The sequence below is a fragment of the Streptopelia decaocto genome, assembly GCF_964273445.1.
Source record: "Streptopelia decaocto genome assembly, contig: HAP1_SCAFFOLD_45, whole genome shotgun sequence".
NCBI lineage: Eukaryota > Metazoa > Chordata > Aves > Columbiformes > Columbidae > Streptopelia > Streptopelia decaocto.
This window is the reverse complement of record NW_028117033.1, coordinates 352,992-369,374: the sequence shown is the minus strand read 5'-3', so window position 1 is coordinate 369,374 and position 16,383 is coordinate 352,992. Positions and strand designations below refer to the sequence as shown.

Genomic DNA, 16,383 nt, shown 5'->3' with positions numbered 1-16,383 from the left:
CTAGTCCAATCCCCCTGCTGCAGAAGGAACGCCTAAGTGAGGTCGCACAGGAACATGTCCAGGTGGGTTTTCAATGTCTCCAGAGAAGGAGACTCCACAACCTCCCTGGGCAGCCTGTTCCAGTGCTCTGTCACCCTCACTGAGAAGAAGTTTTTCTCAAATCTAAGTGGAACCTCTTGTGTTCCAGCTTGATCCCATTACCCCTTGTCCTATCATTGTTTGCCACCGAGAAGAGCCTGGCTCCATCCTCATGGCACTCACCCTTTATATATTTATAAACATTAATAAGGTCCCCCCTTAGTCTCCTCTTCTCCAAACTAAAGAGACCCAGCTCCCTCAGCCTTTCTTCATAAGGGAGGTGCTCCACTCCCTTAATCATCTTCGTTGCCGTACGCTGGACTCTCTCCAGCAGTTCCCTGTCCTGCTGGAACTGAGGGGCCCAGAACTGGACACAATATTCCAGATGTGGTCTCACCAGGGCACAGTAGAAGGGAAGGAGAACCTCTCTCGATCTATTAACCACCCCCCTTCTAATCCACCCCAGGATGCCATTGGCCTTCCTGGCCACAAGGGCACAGTGCTGGCTCATGGCCATCCTGCTGTCCACCAGGACACCCAGGTCCCTTTCCCCTACACTGCTCTCTAATATGTAATTTCCCTACCTACACTGGAACCTGGGGTTGTTCCTGCCCAGATGCAGGACTCTACACTTGCCCTTGTTAAATTTCATTAGGTTATTCCCCGCCCAACTCTCCAGCCTGTCCAGGTCCCGCTGGATGGCAGCACAGCCCTCCGGTGTGTCAGCCACTCCTCCCAGCTTGGTGTCATCAGCAAACTTGCTGATAGTACACTCTATTCCCTTGTGTAAATCGTTAATGAATATATTGAATAATATTGGCCCCAGTACTGACCCCTGAGGCACTCCACTAGATACTGGCCTCCAACTAGACTCCGCACCATTGACTACCACTCTCTGGCTTCTCTGCCTAAGCCAGTTTGCAACCCACCTCACTACTCTATTGTCCAGACCACACCTCCTCAACTTAGCTGTGAGGATGCTGTGGGAGACTGTATCAAAGGCTTTACTGAAGTCAAGGTAGACCACATCCATTGCTCTGCCATCATCCATCCACCTTGTTACATTCTCATAAAAGGCTATGAGGCTGGTCAAGCATGACTTACCCTTGGTAAAGCCATGCTGACTGCCCATAATAACCCTCTTATCCTTGATATGCCTTGAGATGGCACCAAGGATAAGCTGTTCCATTACTTTCCCAGGGACAGAGGTGAGGCTGACCAGTCTATAATTACCCGGGTCCTCCTTCTTGCCCTTTTTGAAGACTGGAGTGACATTTGCTTTCCTCCAATCCTCGGGCACCTCTCCTGTTTCCCAAGACTTGGCAAAGATGATGAAGAGCAGTCCAGCAATGACTTCAGCCAGCTCCCTCAGCACCTGTGGATGCATCCCATCTGGACCCATGGATTTATGGATGTCCAGACTATTTAATTGCTCCCTAACCCAGTCCTCATCAACTAAAGCAAACTCCTCCATTGACCTGGCTTCATCCGGGGTCTCAGGGGTACAGGGCTCCCCAGGACAGCCTCCGGCAGGGTAGACAGAGACAAAGAAGGCATTCAGTAATTCTGCCTTCTCTGTATCTTCTGCCACCAGGGCACCCACCCCATTCATCAGTGGGCCTACATTGCCTCTGGTATTAGTTTTATCTGCTATGTATTTGAAAAAGTTCTTTTTGCTGTCCTTGACCCCTCTCGCCAGCTGCCATTCTAAGGAGGCCTTGGCTATCCTAGCTGCCTTCCTACATCCTCTAACAGCAGCCTTATATTCCTCCCAAGTGGCCAGCCCCTGCTTCCATGACCTGTAAACTCTCCTCTTCTGCTTGAGCATACCCAACAGATCCCTATTCAACCACGCAGGCCTCCTGGCTCCCTTCCTTGACTTCCTACGTGTGGGGATGCTCTGATCCTGAGCGTGGAAGAAGCAATCTCTGAATGCAATCCAGCTATCTTGGGCCCCTTTTCCTTCAAGCAGTCTTGCCCATGGGATTTCCCCCAGCAATTGCTTGAAAAGGCCAAAGTTAGCCCTGCTAAAGTCCAGGGTTGCAATTCTACTTGTTATTCTGTTCCTGCCACACAAGATGCTGAACTCCACCATCTTGTGGTCACTGCAACCCAGGCAGCCCTCAACCTTTACTGCTTCGACCAGACCCTCCTTGTTAATGAGGATGAGATCCAGCAGTGCACCTCTCCTGGTCGGCTCCTCCACCATGTGCATGAGGAAGTTCTCATCAATGCACTGGAGGAACCTCCTGGACTGTGGCTGGCTGGCTGAATGGTCCTTCCAGCAAACATCAGGGAAGTTAAAATCCCCCACAACAAAATATCAAAATTGTCTTCAAGCAGGTTACAAAGGAAGATGATTGGTAGAGTTACAGGCTGGGCAGCTTCACCTCAGTCGCTGGGGAAGTGATGGGGCAAATGGTCTTCCAGACACCTCCAGGCACTTGAAGGAAACAAAAAAGAGTGCAGAACCTGCATGGGAGGGGAAAGTAGGGAATGTTGTGTACCTGGACTTTAACAAGGACTTTGACATGGTCCACCATAGTCGTATTAGTGATATCTGGATGGAAAATAAAGATGAGAATGTGTGTGGGAGTTTGGCTGGATGGTCAGGCCCAGATGCCATCAGTGGAATGGACTCCTCCTGGAGGGCAGTCACTGTTGGCATCCCTCAGTGGCCAGCACTTGAGACAACACCTGTGAACATTGTCATTATCTCCATCTATGATGGGTTAGAGCTCACTTTATGGTCCCTTGTGGATAAAGGCAAACTGCGGGGAGCCCTTGAGCTACCCCATCGAGTTCACCTGCCTCAAGCAGCACAGTCAGACAAGATGACATTCAGGTCTCTTCCAATCTGAGTTATTCTATGATGCAAGGAATCTTTCCCTTGGAGAGCTCTTTGAAGACAGAATAGGGAGAGGATGAAAAAAAGCCAGTGAAACAGAAGTACATAGAGAGAATGTTGCACTCTAAATACAGAAGAAAAATTGTTTTCACAAGTGGCTGCCTAAAATTATTCACACAAATCAAGAGAACATGATCAACTGCTGGTACATGGCCTTAGTGCTGTTAATAAAAAAAAATAAAAATCATAAAAAACTAAGCATGCTGGAAATGAAGACTTTTTCAGTGACTGCCTTGAGTTTTTTTCTGAAAAGGTTTCAGCTTTTTCCTACCCCTAAATGCTCCCCTTCACCTTGAAAGGAATCTATTACTCTAACCCTTAACCTCAAACCTTACCTCTAAAACAAAGCCCAAACCCCTAACCTCTCACACTTGCCCTACCTTTGTCCTTACTTACCCCACACATGAAAATACTGGCCTTCAGCCTAGCCCTGACCCCAGGCCTGACAAAACCCTAACACTCAAAGCCTGCCTATACCCTAAACACTAACTGGACGCCCTTAGCAGAGCTCCAAAACCTCCTGCTAAACCTTTGTCTAATCCTGAACCCTGGAAGGTGAGCTCTAATCCCTAACCTGAAAGCCTAATACCCAAAGCCTTCCTTTCCATGCTCTCAATTCCTCACCTTCAGTCCCTTTCCTAACTTGGACTTAGGCTGCTTGGCACCTTGGGGGCAGGACATGAGGTCCCAGAGCAGTCTCAGGGTGTGGGAAAAGGAATGTGAGGTGACCTGTATCTGATCAGGTTGTAAACCAAAAGGAGGAGACAGGTGAGAATGCTGTGCTGAGCTCAGCTGTGCCTTAGAAACTGCTACTCCAGCAGCCAGCATGGGACTGTGAAGGTGGCTGTGAGGTCAGTTCTGTCTCTGGAGTTGAACAGCACGTGGCTTGGAAGATCCTGGTGAGGTTACTTTTGCCTGGTCAGCTGGTGCCGCTAGTCTTGCAGAACTCATCTCTAGAAGGGTTATCCCATTTCGCTCCACTGATCATATTCATTGTTTTCTTACAAGGAAAAATAATCAACTCCTCATTTCTACTGGCCCTAAAAGAGGCTCTTCACATGTGAATTTGTTGCTGCAGTTTTACATAAAGATAAGGACATGCAGTAGGCCTAATCATTGGCAGCAGGTGGGAGCTTCCTGCAGACTTCTCTGTTGCAACCCAGTCTATCCTGCAACTCGCAGAACTGTGTGCTCAGCACAACACAGACTAAAGACCAAGCTGTACGTGGGCACAGCCCTGGGTCTACTCTAGTTTACTGTTATGTGGACGTCTAACTCTCCATGTACAATGGTGTTCTGGTCAGGATCACTGAACCTCCTGATGAAGGTTAGGGAGAGAATGAGTTGTCCCTTAGACAGCTGGAAGAAGCCTCACAATTTTAGGCCCTGGTAGTCATTGGGGAGTTTGAATACCATAGACCTCTACTAGAAGTCTTTGGTTTAAGGGAAGGTAGAAGGTATTCCTTGATCCAACACGGTGGGAATGGTCTCCTGGATATGTTTTTCAGAAGAAGACAAAGCAGGACTGCTGGAAGATGTGGAGGGGCTAGAAAACCCTGAGGGAAGTGAGTGAGACAAATTGTAGCAGCACTGAGTAGAGATGAAGGATGACCTCCCTCAACCCTCTGGCAGTGATGAGTCAAGGGGGATGACAACTCCCTTGTCTGGCTGGCCACACTCCTATTAATGCAGCCCATTGTGTACCTTTACTTCAAAAGTGAAAAGCCAGGAGAGGATGAGGCTTTGGGAAGACATATAAACAGCCTTCCCATACCTTCTTGGATACCAGCAAGTTATCCTCCCTGGCCTGAGTTTGGCTTCCTTTGTATTCTCATTCAATCTTTCTTAGCATTTGACCTTGGGGATCCTTCTTTGGTCAGCTATTTAATTAAACTAGTACCTCCTTAAATCATCTGGAGTGCCTTGTAATGCCTGATACTCTGATCTTGTTAGGGGCACCACAAATCTGATAGGCCATCTATATGGACTGGCAAAGCAGAGCTTCACTCCAAGAGAACCTTGAGAAACTTTGGGATTGGGCAATAAAAACCTCATGAAATTTTAGAAGGAGAAGTTGCCGGTTCTTTACTGGGGGCAGAATAACCCCACACATGAGGGCAGGCTGGGACCTGAACAGCTCAGGAGTGATTCTGAGCAGAAGGGGCTGGGCATGACGAGGGATGCCACACGAGCCCGTGGTGCATGCTCACCATGAGTAAGGCCAAGGGCATGTGGGGCTGCGTTAGGAGGAGTGTGGCCAAACAAACAACAGAATTATAATCTACTTTGAATCAGCGCTGTGGTGGCCACATCTCGGCTAGTGTGTCTGGGTGTGGGACTCCCTGTTCTGGAGGAATGGAGGGGAACCAGAGAAACTTCAGAGGTCTGCCAGGGTGGGGTTTGGGGCCTTTGAGAGAGGCTGAGAAACCTGGGCTTCTTAAGCCTGGTGAAGTGGAAGCTCAGGGCACTACAGCAGTAGCCTGCAACTGCTTGAAGGGTGGTTTCAGAGATAATGGAGCTTTTCTTTGTAGTAGAAAGAGAAGGAAACCTCCACAAATTGCAACTTGGAAGGTTCAGATTGGAGGTTCAGAAAAAGACATCTCAGTCCAAGGGCAGTTTTGTGGTACAAGAGGTCACGCAGAGGGAGCCTGGATCAGCCCGTGGCTTTGGGCTTCAAGGAAAGAGCAGTGAGGGTGGAGAGACATCAGTGAAAGTATGGAAATGCTGGGATGAGAGCTAGGTAGGAAAGCAAGATGGATGTCAACAGCCTGAAGGGACAAATGTGTCTGAAGGGGACAGTATCAGCAAACATGAAGTAGACATGGCCAAGGGCTCTGGTGAGGCTGAAAGGCCACACAGGACCAAGGTCTTTGTCCCCCTGGCTATGGCAGTTGTATCTGTCTCTGAGACCTACCAGGAAAAACTCTGTTTTGAGGCTCTGGACTTTGATTCTCGTTGCCCCTTTTTGGGGAAGCCGGGAGGGGTTGTACAGTTTCCTACACTTGACCTTGCTCAAACTCACACCCCACTGCTCCAGGAAGAGCCCTGAGCCACACATGAGGCATCTGCCTTCCCAGGGCCTGGGGTCAGGGTTTGGCCTTTAGGCTGGTAAAACAAACCAAGGATTTTCTCCATAGCAGAACGACCTGTACAGTGCCTTTTCCTACCTGCAATCACAACCTTCAATTATCTTCTCTAACGAGTCCATGGAGAGTCTTTGTCAATAATGACCCTCAGTGGGGTCAATCAATGTTTCAAGGTACTTTGAGTTGCGCTTCTGACTTCCACCTCTTGAGTGATTTGTTCAGTCTCCTTTCAGTTTCTGTAGTTCATGGACTAAGGGCCAAATACACTATGGGGCTCATTAAAAATACAGAAAGTATTAAAAATACAGAAAGTATTAATGAACTATTTCCCTTCCTCTAATTTTCTTCAAGTCTTCAAGACACTACAACTAATTTGAGCTGTTTCATAATGTAGCTGAGAAGGAAGATTTCAAAAAGCACCTAGCAGTAATTATTCTGTATTTTGAAGGGCATATTATGTTCCTTTTCAGCTCAGTGAAGAGGTGATAGTACCGTTCTCTGGTTGATAATGATCCAGAATGTCTCCTCAGTAGGTCTGGACAGGTAGGAAAAGCAGTCCCTTGAGGTCCAACATGGTATGGACAATGCTCCTCCTCACCTGCCCAACCTTACCCTTTCTCTCGTTGCCCCCTGGGACTTGTTCTCACTTTTTGTTACATCAGATTTGTCCACATTTCTCTGCAGCTGGATGTTACAGCTCCTTTGCACCATCTCCCAAATGCTCTACCTAGAAAGCTGGCTACACAGAGACACCGAATGATTTTTCCTAATTACAAACAAAGAAAAGTGAAGCACAATTAAGCTTCAAAAATAATAAAACACACTCCTCCACCATAAGTTAAGTACAAGCTGCCTCTAATGAGGTTGTCTTTCAACAAGGGATAATCTTATGAGAAATGATTTAGGTAAGCAGATAAAAGAATAAAGATACAAACAAAATTAAAGAGTTGACTAAGGAGACAATTAGACTACTGCAAAACAGGCAAACATTTAACTACCTGAAGTTCAAAACAGCAGCTGGCAAGTTGAGAGCAATCTGAATGAATGAAGAATAAGAGAAAGAGAAAACTGGAGAATAATGGAAAGGGCCTTTGTCTAGAGAGTCTGCAACTGAAAATGGGACTTTAGAAACAGTCATTATATCAGGACAGGTGAAAATAGGTGAAACATCACAGAAATTAAATACACCATATGACAGTCACAATAGTGACAAGGATGTTGCAGGAGATCGACACATCTTTGGAATATCCCTTTTGAAAGGTCACAGGATTGGTAGAGGTCTCTTGTGAGCGAGAAAAACCCAATGTTGCAGCCAAAAGTGCCAGCCAGGGAACCACAAGCTGTACAAGAACACTTTGGTGAGGAGTGACCTGTCCAATGAGTCCTCTTGGGTGACATTTCTGGGCACCAACTAGAGAAAAATGTGTCCGAAAGCCATCAACATGGGCTTAGCAAGGGTAATTAATGTCTCACAAACTTGATTGCCTTCATGATGAAGTAACTGCATTTCTGTGTGGGGGCAGAACAGTAAATGTCATTTACCTCAGCTTCAGCAAGGCTCTTGGCATGGTGTCCCTCAATATTCTTGTACCCAAGGTAGGCCATTACAGTTGGATGGGTTGACAAACAGATGGGTGAACACCAGTTGGATATGAGGCTGACAGAGCAGTGGTGAAGGGGTCTCATGCCCAACCTCGAGACCACTGGGACTTACTGTGGGCTTGTGGGGCAGCACAGGGGACTCTGCTGAGACCTGGGCAGTTTAATACTTTGATAATCTGTGACCTTGAGGAGACAACTCTCACCACATTTGTTGATGATGCTAAATTGGGAAACCTCATATGCAGGAGGGCTGTCCTGTCAGGAACATCACGACAGAGAAGGACAAATGGCAGGTCCTGCACCTGGCATAGACTAACCCCTGAAGATGTTGATAAGTGGGAGAGAGGTCAGTGGAGGGCTGCTAAGATGCTCAGGGACTGGGACACTTGCTGGGAGGAGAAACTGAGGGAAAGGGCCTTGTTCAGCCTGGAGAAGAGAAGGCTTTGGGCATCTTGTAACAGCCTCTCTGTCCCTGTGGGGAGGTTTTTCCAGAAGGTGGAGCCAGTCTTGTTATGGAGATACTTGGCAGGAGGATAATAGACAATAGTCAGATGTTGAAATAAGGAAGGTTCAGGATGCAGATCAGGAAAATATTCTTCTCCGTGAAGGCATCAAAGCATTGGAGCAGCTTCCCCAGCTTTGTTGTGCTGTCTCTGTCCTTGGATGTTTTCCAGCCCCCACATGGTAAAGCCTGAGCAACGTGGTCTCACTCCACAGCTGAACGTGCTGTGAGGAGGAGGTCAGACCCAAGACCTCCTGAACTCCCATTCAGGAGAGTGGAAACCCGAATGATGTTGTGGTGTCTTCCCCTCTGAGTCTTCCCCTGATGACAGCAGGGAATGTTCTCAGGTTCCCCATGACCATGGAAGTCAGTCTGTATAGTCAGACCAGCTGGAGCTTGCTTGTCCTCTTGTGATGCTCAGACATAAAAGCCATGAGAAGGGACGAGGTGTGCAGGGGGGATTCATAATTAAGGCATTTGCCTTCTGAAGCAACTGCTACATGAACTGATACCCGGTTTCCCGGGAAAGGGTTGGACATCACCTGCTGATGGCAAGCAGAGAATAAATCCTTTTGCTTCCACAGGCAATCTGTGCTTTTCTTTATTAAACTGCCTTTATATCAAACAATGAGTTTTTCTTCCCCGTGTCCTCTTGAGCAGGGGAGTTACTGTGTGGTTTAGTGGAACTAAAACATGACAGCCAGGTTAACCCATTACATTCCTTTTTGTGCCCAATGTGGGGCATGAGACAAGGGCAGTTTTGTATTAATAGTGCTACAGTATTTGTCCTACAGTTTTGTATTAGTGGTGCTATTTGGTGGAGAGTGTCTGTGCAGGTCACTGAGTTTTCTGTCTGTGCTACTTATCTCCTGATTTTGCTGAGCTTGGGAACATGTTAATACAAACAAAGTCTACGCTTTTTGCCCTGGTATTGATGTCTTTACTGTGTTGGGGTAGATATTCTATCTTGTGGAGAGGATAATGAAACACATCTCCCTCTTCCCTTAGAATCACAGAATGGTTTGGGTTGGAAGAGACCTTAAAGATCATCTAGTTCCAGCCCCCCGACCCACATTTTCCTCTAGAAAAGGTTGCTCAAATCTCATTGTGTTGGTTTGACTGAAACTGAGTTAATTTTCTTCATGCAGTTAGAAACTTTTTTGTAGCTAGCATAGTCATTGTTTGGATTTAGTTTGGGAAAAATCAGATAACACCCCAGGACAGAGATAATATTTTTCTCCAAGTAACTTTCCAGTGGTTTTGAAGTGGAACAAAGAGAATACAAGAGCCTATTATCTTAGTTGCTGTCTGGGAGCCAATGTCTTTCTGAGCTTTGTGCCCACAGGTAGGAAGCAGCTGGGAAGGGAGGCATGGGTGGGACAGAGTTGACTGACAGCCAGACTGACCAATGAGAATATTCCATGCCATTAGCATCAGGCTTCATGTTGAAGGAGTGTAGAGTTTTCTGGATGCAGAGATTGAGACCTGTTTCAGTTCTACTGTGTTTCGGTGGGGTTCCATTTGGGAGTTTGTTTTGGTTTGACCTTTTGCCATTTTACCATTTTGCAATGACCTCTGGGCCTTTCTGCACTTTTCCCTCTTCCCCTGGGATCAGGTGTTCATGACCAGGCTGCTCTCTCTCTTTCTTGGACCGGCTGCTTGGTGCAGGCGGAGCTTGTGAGGAATTGCATTGAGTATCTTATTTTATATTCCATTTTCCATTTTATATGTGTTACTAGCCGTGGTGGTATATTAGTATTATTTTGTAATTTTATTAAACTGTGTTTATCTCAATCCAGGAGTTTCTCCCTTCGCTTTTGATTCTCTCCCCCATTTGTGGGTGGGGGGTGGGAGTGAGTGAGCAGCTATCGTGGTTGTGATTGCTAGCTCAGGTTAAACCATGACAAGGGGCTAAACAGAAATGTTTTCACAGTCTGTGTTTTCACAAGAACATCACCAAAACCCATTTTACCTTTTTTTTACATCTCTTTTGGCAAAGTCTCTCTCCCTTCCCCCAAATCTCCCATCTCTCTTGCACAGGTTCCTCCTGACCTCCCTACATGTGTCATCTTGTTGGGGGAAGCTTTCTGATGACCTTCATGACCTCAGAGTGTCTCTGTCCCCTGTGCTGACCAGTCAGAAGTGACCTCTCAGCCAGCACCCAAAGGGACTCATTGTACTTCTGTGCTGGAGACGCCTCTTCACAGCCCACCCAGCAGCACTGGAGGAAGGTCAAGCCCTGCACCATGTCAGAGGTACCGTGCCTGCAAACCAGCGCATGAACCAGAAGGGATCCTGGCTTATCTTTCCCTCCTGGGTGCCTCAGTTACCCAGAGTATCTTGGAGACAGTGGAGACCTCTGCGTGGATAACTGAATCAAACCTAAAATGTAAATGTTATACAAACGTATGCAGAAGAAACAAACTAAGAAACAAACAAAGAAACAAAGAAACAAGCAAACAAACAAACATCTCTAAGTAATAGCTGAAAAAGTCTTAATTTCCAGAATGCTAGGCTCTTAAGCCATCTCTGTGCAATTTTTGTGGTCACTGAGGAATGCTGATAGTATCTGGCTCCATCAGTACCGCTGATGGCATTTGTCCCTGATCAGCCAGCCAATTTCCCTCCCATCGCATCATCCAGATCTTCAGTTCAGACATCAGAAACCTGCCCTAAGACTTTGGGATACCACATTCAAGGACTGGCAAAAGTCCAGGTACACAACATACCCTTCTTTCTCATCTCATCTCATGCGGTTTCAGTCATCCCTTTCTTGTCCTTTAATGGCCTCAGCCATCCTTTTCTTGTCCTTCAATGGCCTGGAGATGGTTGCAAGAGTATTTGCCTCATCACCTCCCCAGGGACTGAGGTGAAGCTGATCTACATGTAATAGTCCCAGTCTTTTTTCTTGTCCTTCTGGAAGCTGGGTTTGTTATTTGCCTTTTCTGAGGATCTTGGAATCTCCCTGCTCTCTCTGGATTTTTCCAAGATATTTGAGAGAGATCTCACAATGACTGCAGCCAGCTCTAATAGCACCTCTCTGGCCCTTCCTACACCAAAAGTTTTCTCCGTATCTCACAGTTCCAAGGGAGTGCCAGGGGCACAGTAAACACCTGTCTAGCTCACCAGGCACTGTTTGGAAGAGAATCAGAAGTGAATTCTTCCTATGTGCCCATGACTCCAATGGGGCCTCTGTGCCACTCACAGCTTTCCTGAGCATTTTTTTAATGGCTCCCTCTCTGCAAACTTTCTGGTCCTCAGGCTGTAGATGGGGGGATTGAAAAGGAGCATGAGGATGGGTTTTGTTAAACTATTCAAAAGGGTTGTTCTGGGCATCACAGAGACAAGAATGAGGGTGTTGTGGAAAACAGCAGCATTGGTGAGGAGAAAGGAACAGGTGGAGAATGTCTTCTGCCTACCCACGGAGATCTGATACACACAGAGGATAACCTTGTGAACAGGAAGAGGAGAATGGGAATGGAGAGAGCCTGACTGTCACGGTGTCACTGCATGAGAGCTCCAGCAATGTGGTAAATCACAGAAGTGGTCAGCTCTGCTGGGGCCACAGAACTGTACCCAGGACACGACTGAAACGATTCCTGTAGATGACAGAGGAGCCCCTAGTGTGTCTGCCCACTGGAGACAAATGTCCCAGGTCATGAGTCTTGTACAGGGGATGACAGCCCAGTACTGATCACAGGATGTGGTCACCAGTAGTGAGCGCTCTGTACAAGGACAAGGTGCAGGAAACAGCACTAATACAATGATGAGCAGGGATGGTGCTGTCCCCAGCCACAAAGCTGCCCATCAGCTGGGATAGGGGAGTGGTTATGCAGGAGGTCTCCAGGGAGAACAAATGTCCCAAGAAGAAGTCCATGAGGATGTGCAAATGCTGGTTTGCCACCACCTGCACAATAATGAGGGTTTTCCCAAACAAAAACACCATGCAGGCCATGAGGGAGAGAAGGGTTTTCTAAGGGATGGGAACATTCCCCATTCCTGGTAGGAGGGCACCTCCACGACTGCCCCATTGCATTTTCGCCGTGGAAGGTTTTAGGTCCCTCTTTTCCCCTTGCATGTGGTAGGGAACTTGCGAGGAAGGAGTTTTGGTTCTTTTGTAGATACTTGGGTATCAGTCAGAAAAACAAGTCATTACAGGTACATTTATTTTTTTTTAACTAAAAATAGAGTAGAGCCCCATGTTCATATAGTCACAGGGTCACACTAGCGAAGTAGATAATGAAGTTGAAATGGGCTGTCCACATTCCTTTGTGGATAACATTATTAAAGTTAAAAAAAAAAAAAAGGCACAACAAAAGACAACACAAACATAAAACTGATGACAACAATAACAAACTAATGAGAAAGGATGGACCTGTAATGAGTTACATTATGAGTCATATGTTGAAACAGATGGACAGTCTAGAGGTTCTGGAAGTCATCCAGGCATCAGTTTCCACACTGCATTCTGGAGCTCCTGGTTTCTCAGGCTGTAGATGAGGGAGTTCAATGTTGGAGGCACCAATGAGTACAGAACTGCCACCACTAGATCCAGGGATGGCAAAGAGATGGAGGGGGGCTTCAGGTAGGCAAACATGCCAGTGCTGACAAACAAGGAGACCACGGCCAGGTGAGGGAGGCACGTGGAAAAGGCTTTGTGCCGTCCCTGCTCAGAGGGGATCCTCAGCACGGCCCTCAAGATCTGCACATAGGACAGCACAATGAACACAAAACATCCTAAAAAGACAACAGTACTGAAAACAAGAAGTTTAAATTCCCTGAGGTAGGCATCTGAGCAGGAGAGCTTAAGGATCTGGGAAACTTCACAGAAGAACTGTTCAACGGTATTACCTTGGCAAAGTGGTAGTGAAAATGTATTGGCCATGTGCAGCAGAGAATAGAGGAACCCACTGGCCCAGGCGGCTGCTGCCATGTGGACACAAGCTCTGCTGCCCAGGAGGGTCCCGTAGTGCAGGGGTTTGCAGATGGCAACATAGCGGTCATAGGCCATGACTGTGAGAAGAAAAAACTCTGCTGAAAGGCAAAAGACAAAGAGCTGTGCAGCACATCCTGCATAGTAGATGGCCCTGGTCTGCCAGAGGGAATTGGCCATGGACTTGGGGACAGTGGTGGAGATGGAGCCCAGGTCAATGACGGAGAGGTTGAGCAGGAAGAAGTACATGGGGGTGTGGAGGTGCTGGTCCCAGGCTATGGTGGTGATGATGAGGCCGTTGCCCAGAGGGCAGCCAGGTAGATGCCCAGGAAGAGCCAGAAGTGCAAGAGCTGCAGCTCCCGTGTGTCTGTGAATGGCAGGAGGAGGAACTGGGTGATGGAGCTGCTGTTGGACATTTGCTGTTTCTGGTCATGGGGACCTGTCCAATAAGGAAAAGGCAGTGAGAAATTAGGGCAGAGTTCTCTGAGCAAAATGTGTTCCAGTTCTCATGGAAATCCCCTAGACTGACTTACCCTGTTCAGGTCCCTTTCACAAGCTGTGGTTCGTGCTGGCTGACGGTGTCATTGAGAAGAGGCATCTTTGTTGTGGACTATACTGAATTCAGTCCTGCCCTACAGCAACAGGAAAAGAGAGAAATGGGGTGGTCTCACATTATATCAACTCGTGATATCAAAGTCCATTTGAGCACCGTCTCTCCCATTTCACTTAATGGCAGAGCAGAGCTGTAGAGATCTTGTTTTCCTTATTTTATTCTAACTACCCCACCACGGCTGAGGAGGTTTTGTTTGTTTGTTAAGGCAAAAATGCTTTAACGATGTTTTCACTGCAAGTGAAACCTTGTGGATGCTGACAGACAAAGGGACTGTCCCTTAGTGCAGAGTGGGGACAGCTGGTCTGTCCATCAGTCCTGGTCTCAGCTGCCCTGTGCCAGCACCTCTTTGAGCTGGAGGACGATCAGCCCCAGATGTTCCCCTGAGTAGAAACTGGACACTGCTGAGAGCAGAGCAATACGGTTTCCAAGGGCTGATCTGCAAACCACTGACCGCTCTCATTGTACATGAACAGGATCTCAGCTCTGCCCTTCCAGCCAAGGACACTCCAGGCTCAGTGTTGTTGCGATCTCCCCGGGCAGGCTGAGCGCTGACCCTGGCAGGCGGCAGAGTCCCTGCCCTGGCACAGCCCTGGGGTGCAGGAACCCTGCTCTGCAGGACAGTTCTGGGCACCCCTGCCTCCGCATTTACATTTACACCCCACAGCCACCCTGGGGAGAACGCAGCATTCACGTCTTGTCACTCTGACAGTGCAGAAGGCAATCCCTGCTCTGCAGCTCATCCTCTCCTCTGCATCAGGGAATCTCTAAGAGTTGTACTTATGTCTCTTATAGGCTCTGCAGTGTGACAGCTATCAGAGTCTGCCATGATTTGCAGATGCAATGTCCTGCAGCCACAGGCTTAATATTTATGAAGATTTCTCTCCCAGTGGTCTCTCAGCATCCTCCCACCCCATGTTGTCTTTAACCTCTCTCTGCCTGTCTCCTGTGCCCTCGGTGCTGCAGGCAGAGCCCTCAGCCCTGCTGCGTGTGCAGAGGAGCTGCTCCTGGGCAGAGCTGTCTCTCTGCAGCACTGCTGCTGCCATGAGCTCCCTGTGTCCCAGGAGCCCAGCCCAGCTCAGCAGCACAGGAGCAGGCCATGATGTCCCTTTCTCTGTCCCCTCTGGGCTCCTCCAGGTGTCCCTGGGCCTCCAGGGACAGAAACTTTCAAACAGCTTCAAGTAATCAGTGATGTTGATTCTCTCTCCTCTGCACAGACACTTCTTGCCAGCATTATATTATTTCTCTTAGAAAATAAACTGGTATGAAAATCATCTCTTCTTGTCCCATCATTAGACAGGACACCTGGAAGGTTACAGCAAAGGATCTAATTTCTCCAAGCTGAAGGAGGAATATCTTCAGCTGAATGGATTTAGTAATTTTATTCTGGTTTTACACTCCCAGGTCTAGAGAGACATTCATCAGTCTTTGGCCATGTCATGTCTGTGCTCTGATTCAAAGCCTTTGCACACATGGGCTCTTGGACACTTGGTACCAGGTTTCTTGTGGCAGGTCAGAGTTGGGATGGTGCCACAACTGGGGGGGTTCAGCCCAGATGTGAGGCTATGTCCTCAGCCAGGGACCTGACTGAGGGAGCTGGAGCTGTCAGTGCTGCAGACAGAGCTGTGACACAGATGGAATAAACTGCCAGGCAGGGTAGCAGGAGTTAGTTCATCTGGTCCTCAAGGACAGCAGCCTCCAAGCACAGCAACAGTCCAGATGAAAGCTCAGTCCAGACCTGTAAGGCAATTCAAGGGCCCCATAACAGAATCACAGAATCCCAGAATGTCAGGGATTGGAAGGGACCTCGAAAGATCATCCATTATATTTCCCCCGCCGGAGCAGGAACACCCAGATGAGGTTACACAGGAAGGTGTCCAGGCGGGTTGGAATGTCTGCAGAGAAGGAGACTCCACAACCTCCCTGGGCAGCCTGGTCCAGTCTCTGGCACCCTTACTGAGAAGAAGTTTCTTCTCAAATTTAAGTGGAACCTCTTGAGTTCCAATTTGAACCTATTACCCCTTGTCCTATCATCGGTTGTCACCAAGAAGAGCCTGGCTCCATCCTTGTGACACTCACCATTTACATATTGATAAACATTAATGAGGTTAACCCTCAGTCTCCTCCAAACTAAAGAGCCCCAGCTCCCTCAGCCTTTCCTCACACGGGAGATGCTCCACTCCCTTCAGCATCTTTGTTGCTCTGTGCTGGACTCTCTCCAGCAGTTCCCTGTCCTTCTGAAACTGAGGGGCCACAACTGGACACAATATTCCAGGTGTGGTCTCCCCAGGGCAGAGCAGAGGGGCAGAAGAACCTCTCTGACCTACTGACCACCCCCTTCTAATCCCCCCCAGGTCCCACTGGCTTCCTGACCACAAGGGCCCAGTGCTGGCTCATGGTCACCCTGCTGTCCCCAGGACCCCCAGGTCCCTTTCCCCTACGCTGCTCTCCAGCAGGTCCTTCCCTAACTTATACTGGAACCTGGGGTTGTTCCTGCCCCGATTCAAGACTCTGCACTTGCCCTTGTTATTTTTCATTACATTTTCCCTGCCCAACTCTCCAGCCTGTCCAGGTCTCTGGATGGCAGCACAGCTTCCAGTGTCACCCACTCCTCCCAGCTTGGTGTCTTCAGCAAACTTGCTGACAGTCACTCTATTCCCTCAT

At 48.1% G+C, this 16,383-nt stretch overlaps 1 protein-coding gene across 1 annotated transcript; it reads right to left on the bottom strand.

The window, feature by feature from the left end:
- Nucleotides 1-12,325: 12,325 nt before the first annotated feature.
- On the bottom strand, nucleotides 12,326-13,525 carry LOC309451964 (olfactory receptor 14I1-like; the record flags this gene model as incomplete). Its single annotated transcript, XM_082076655.1, is given in 2 exon segments — nucleotides 12,326-13,417; nucleotides 13,420-13,525. Coding segments are annotated over 2 exon segments (909 nt in total). The 3' UTR covers nucleotides 12,326-12,614.
- Between the last annotated feature and the right edge of the window lie 2,858 nt (nucleotides 13,526-16,383).